The 6,000-nt window shown below is 38.6% G+C and overlaps 1 protein-coding gene across 1 annotated transcript in view; it reads left to right on the forward strand.

Annotated features, from left to right (window-relative positions):
* LOC135873634 (macrophage mannose receptor 1-like) overlaps positions 1-5,780 on the forward strand; it is a 61,322-nt gene extending 55,542 nt beyond the window's left edge. The window contains exons 28-30 of the mRNA XM_065398276.1: positions 2,604-2,765; positions 3,711-3,752; positions 5,557-5,780. Of these exons, the coding sequence (XP_065254348.1) occupies positions 2,604-2,765; positions 3,711-3,752; positions 5,557-5,780 (428 nt within the window). The remainder of the gene's footprint in view (positions 1-2,603; positions 2,766-3,710; positions 3,753-5,556) is intronic.
* Positions 5,781-6,000: the final 220 nt, after the last annotated feature.

Here is a 6,000-nt window from a genome sequence, read left to right on the forward strand (position 1 = left end):
TAACAAAGACTCAGGGTCTGAATTACTAGTCCCAAAGCTGCAAGTTTACCTGAAAACCAGCTCACAGGAGTGTGCTTGTCTTTAGCACTCAGATGCCCAACTCCCAATGGGGTCTAAACCCAGATAAATCCGTTTTACCCTGCATAAAGTTTATGCAGGGCAAACTCATAAATTGTTCGCCCTCTATAACACTGATAGAGAGATATGCACAGTTGTTTGCTCCCCCAGGTATTAATACATACTCTGAGTAAATTACTAAATAAAAAGTGATTTTATTAAATACAGACAGTAGGATTTAAGTGGTTCAAAGTAGTAACAGACAGAACAAAGTAAGTCACAAGCAAAATAAAATAAAATGCGCAAATCTATGCCTAATCAAACTAAATACAGATAATCTCACCCTCAGAGATGCTTTAGTAAGTTTTTCTCAGACTGGACACCTTCCAGGCCTGGGCACAATTCTTTCCCCTGGTACAGCTTTTGTTCCAGCTTAGGTGTTATCTAGGGGATTCTCCATGATGGCTCCTCTCTCCCTCTCAGTTCTCTTCCACCCCTTTATATCTTTTGCATAAGGCGGGAACCCTTTGTTCCTCTGGGTTCCCACCCCCTCCCCTCACTGGAAAAGCACCAGGTTAAAGATGGATTCCAGTTCAGGTGACATGATCACATGTCACTGCAAGACTTCATTACTCACTTGCCAGCACACACATATACAGGGAGACTCACAGGTAAACAGCCATCTGCAGACAATGGGAGTCATCAAGATTCCAAACCATCATTAATGGCCCACACTTTACATAATTACAATAGGCCCTCAGAGTTACATTTTATATTTCTAGTTTTAGATACAAGAGTGGTACATTTCTACAAATAGGATGATCACACTCAGTAGCTTATGAGCTTTGTAATGATACCTTACAAGAGACCTTTTGCACAAAGCATATCCCATTTGCATTATAGTCACTTATTATCAAATTTTTTATAAAACTATCCCAGTTACATTATATTCACTTATTATGTTTTTATAAAACCATGTAGACTGCACAACGTCACAGCCGCTCTCACGTTGGGTGCTACAGGGTTTATTTTTGTCACCATACTTGTTCAATGTGTACATAGGGCCTTTAGGGAGGTTAATGAGGAATCATGGTTTGCAATGTTTTTAGTAGTCTGATGGCACACTAATGTATATTGTGAATGGACGTCTGGACATGGTTAGGAAAGTAAATGACACCATAAGCATTGAAAAACTGATAGTAAAGAAGTAGCTATGAGTCAGTGTATACACTATAATCTGATTTATAATTACATAGCAAATGAAAAATGAGATTCTACAAGGGATGCATTTAAACAGAAAAGTATAATTGTTTTACTCTTATATAGTTTTCTTAATATAATAACTCCAGCTGGGAACATACGGTATCAGATGCTCCTTTTTATTTTATCACCATTAGTTTTAATTCCTGCCATTGTCTCGCACCCTTTCATTTATCCTATTTTGACACAGTGTTAACAGCAATATATAGTTAGAAACAGTGTTTCTTTTATGTTACTTATTGCATTATGTATATTTGAACAACTGTATAGAAATAAAATGCATAAAAGTTCTTTTCCATCTCAAATGTTGAAGTATTTCAGTCTCTGGGATTCTTACATCTTCTGTTAATAGATGTTAGTTTGTAGTCAAAGAAACGTAATTAGCTCATAAAACACTGGATTATGGTCTGATCTTTCCTGAAGCACCGTCCATCCAAATCAAATTGTAGTAATGTGGTGGGGTTTACAGATCCCACACTGAACCAGGCTAAGGAATAGAGCAATGGTGGGCTAGGGATGTCCCACCCCTCAACAGGCACAGGGCATACTCTTGGTGGAGGAATAATTTATAAGGTCCCTTGTAGCCCAGGAAAAGCGGGGAAGGAGCTTCAGGTTGTACCAAGAACGAAGGCTGAAGCCAAGAGTTGTGACAGGAGTAACTACAGCTTTGTTAAGGCTGCTGTAGCAGCGGGGATCTGGATACCCTATCCCCCTCTTCGGGAGCTGAAAGCCCTAAATGGGACTGCTTTGATTAGAACATTAACAGACCAAGTGGGGTCTTCTAAATCAGCTACCACACCCCAAACAGAGGTGCTCTAATCTGTAGGAAATGACTCAGGGAAAATGTAATGTGGGGCAGATCAATAACTGGTCCGGACACTTTGACAAACCCCCTAGGGGCCTGGGTTGGGACCAGGAGGAGTTAATGGACCCAGGTCCCCCTACCTTGCCCCTCTGTAGTGGCAGAACCCCAAGAGGAGGAATAGGAGCAGTCAGGAGGGACTTAGGCCCACTGTGTACAGCATGGCTTGGGCCCCCTCTGGGATGACAAGGCAGGCAGAGACTGACTACAACGCCACCGCCTGAACACTAGGACAGTTGGTTATCAGACAGTTTTAACTACTTATACCAGGACAATGTGATATGTCTTCATGACACAAAGCAGGTGCTAGTTACTAGTAAATTGCTTGATTTTTTTTTAAGTCACTTGGTGAGCTAAGGAGTTACAATGGACACATTGATTTTCTTCTGATTTGTTATAATTAATATATTCTTTTTGACTTTAGACCAATGGTTGTGGCTAGACAACACCATAGTGGATTTTGTCAACTGGAATGTAAAAATGCCCACTGAGAGAGAGCACTGTGTTGAAATATCTGCACCATCTGGGTATTGGAATAATATTCTGTGCTCTTCCGAAAAAGGATTTGTTTGTAAAAAACCAAAGAGTGAGTGATATGATTAATATGATATACTAGATTTATTATTTGTTATTAGTAATTATTATAATATTTATACTGTGGATATATGCTATGTATTGTGAGGTATATGTATGTGTGGTATGACATGCGTGTTTGTGTGTAACCCTTTATATTATATTTACTAGGGCTATCAAGCGATTAAAAAAATTAATCGCAATTAATCGCACAGATAAACAATATTAGAAATCCATTTATTTAAATATTTTTGGATGTTTTCTACATTTTCAAATATATTGATTTCAATTACAACACAGAATACAAAGTGTCCAGTGCTCACTTTATATTTATCTTTGACTATAAATATTTGCACTGTGAAAAACAAAAGAAATAGTATTTTTCAATTAATCTAATACAAGTACTGTAGTGCAATCTCTTTATCATGAAAGTTGAACTTACAAATGTAGAATTATGTATCAAAAAAACTGCATTCAAATATAAAACAATGTAAAATTTTAGAGCCTATAAGTCCACTCAGTCCTACTTCTTGTTCAGCCAGTCGCTCAGACAAACAAGTTTGTTTACATTTGTAGGAGATAATACTGCCCGCTTCTTGTTTACAATGTCACCTGAAAGTGAGAACAGGCGTTCTCATGGCACTGTTGTAGCCAGCATCACCAGATATTTATGTGTCAGATGCACTAAAGATTCATATGTCCATTCATGCTTCAGCCACTATTCCAGGGGACATGTGTCCATGCTGATTATTAGAAATAAAAGTGAACAATTTTTAACTAGTGTTGTGGTTCAGTTACATTAAATATAAAAGTAAAGCTGTTGTCACATATTTAGCATCTCTGTTAATTTCCTTTACCAAATGCATTGTAGAATACGAAGCTAATTGTAGTCCTTCATATTTTTCCCTGCATAGATTTTATAGATGTTGAATAAGTGTTTTATTTTTCTCTTTGAAAGTACTTGAAGTTCATCCAACTGAGAAGCCTCCAGATAAGAAAGGTAAGACTATTTATAAGCAAAATAACAAGAAACCCAAAATACCACACGGACATAAGTGATTTTGAAAATCTCTCCCCCTCAGTGATTTTGGAGCAGAAGTCATATTGAAAATCAGCAGGACATGTGCTCCTAAGTAATTTAGGAGCTTCTGAAAATCCCACCCCTAGGTAGTAGTGGTTGTAAATGTTCTGACATAAAATTACTGTAAAATGCATTTCCAAATAATTAACAGCTCATATCTCATTCATTAAAAGTGTGACTTTGTTAAAATAATACCTTCTGATTCATCAAATCTGTGGGCCAAATCCTGAGGTCCTTATTCAGGGTCACATTTTATCTGGCTCTTGGATAGGTGTGCTTGAGTGAAGGGGTCAAGGATCTTCGCTGTCTTGAATGCCTCATGCAAGGGCCAGGGACAATCACAGTCTTTACATGTAGGAGAGCTCAGGGAAATGTTTCCACCTATATCCTCAGGATGCAGATTGTCCTGAAGGCAGCTGCAATGAGGCAGGGCTGTGGCACCGAACCTCATCCCAATGGCCCACTCAGAAAGGATTGTGCACTAGAGAGAATGAGGAGCAAAAGGTCCTCCTTACACAGTGCTCCCCTAGGGACAGGATGGCTCTACATGGCCTTTTACTCAGACATAGTGTAGCCCTTAGTTTTTACTCAGTCTCTGTTCTGTCCAATTCTCATAGTCCCACTGACTTAAACAGGAGTTGAGTTGAAACAGGGACTGAGTACAGTATGGACATCAGGATTTGGATCTATGTATTCAGGATAGAGCTGTTCAAATCATGAATAAAATGGATTATATTTGTGATTAATTTGATATGTGGCCAGATTTCTCTCTGTTTGCTGTTCATGGAGTCCTGTTGTCCATGAGTCACATGCATTTAGAAAACCACCAGGCATTTATGAAAATATTCAGAAATCTCCACATTTCCATGAATTTTTGGACAAAAGAATCTTAGTTGAAAAATTTGTCCTGGAAAGATATTGTTCATTACTTGCTTTCTGATATTTGTTATTGGTTAGTGAATGTTTATCGTATGTTCACCTGTTCAAAAAGTTTGTCACCCAACTGGGAACAGAAACAAATACCATATGACCTAAGTGAACAGTCATGGGGCATAAATAACAAATAGTTACAGTGAGCACATCATAGACAACCCATAGGCTACAATCTGTTAATTCAAACTATTCATATAATTTTTAGGAAAAAAACATAGATTCCCAGATCTCCAAATTTGCTCCTACACCACCTTATTTCCAGCCTACTGCATAATACTTAGCTGTGGGAAAGAAGGCCTGGCTACACACCAGCAATCCCTTGGTTGCTCTAAACTAAACTGGTCTCATATTGGCACAGAACTGGCTCCAGATTCAGGATGGGAAGAACATCTCCATCATCACATGAGCCCAGTACATCTTGGGTACAGCTGAGAATCACAGAGTCATAAAGTTTAAGGCCAAAAGGGACCAACAGATCATCTAGTCTGACCTCCTGCACATCACAGGCCACTACAGAACTCCACCCAGTTACCTTTGCATTAAGACCAATAACCTGAATTAGACTAAGTATTATGGCCCTCAGAAGACTGAACTATTGTGAGAGAGAAGCAGAGAGTGGGAGGGACCAACGTGCACCAATGACTGAGACCCTGCAATGGTAGGGAATTGACTAAATGAGAGAGACCCAGATGAACCTAGCAAGCAAATCTGGTCCATTGTCCATAGTCCAATGGCTTCCATCTGTTATAATCACTGAGATCCTTAGCAATTGTTTTGTGTTCATTTACAGAAGACAAAGAGGCTATTGCACCTGCTCACCTCACAGCTTGGATACTAGTTATTCTGGCTACTCTTATTCTTATTGGAGCTGGCCTAGCAGGCTGTTTCTTCTACAAGAAAAAGAGACAAAACCAACTACAAGGAGATGATCAAGGCGCAGAGACACTTTTAAAATGCAGCGATGCTGTTTCAAGAACTAGTGATACAAAGCATTCTGTGCCAAGTGCTGAGTAGAATGAACAGGTTATCCTGTAGTGTAATAAAATTTGTGCCTGATTTTGGTAAAATTAGGCTACTAGAATACAAGAAATCTTAAATCAGAGCTTATTTCTCTTGTTTAAATAGTAGCCTGTTTGTTTAGCATGGTCTGTATTTTTATAGATGTACTTAGCAGAAGCATTTACTCCTATTATAGTCTTGTAGCATTCAAGATCTTCTCATATAAAAGTAGGTT

This window comes from Emys orbicularis, chromosome 2, assembly GCF_028017835.1.
Source record: "Emys orbicularis isolate rEmyOrb1 chromosome 2, rEmyOrb1.hap1, whole genome shotgun sequence".
In the NCBI taxonomy this organism is placed as follows: Eukaryota; Metazoa; Chordata; order Testudines; family Emydidae; genus Emys; species Emys orbicularis.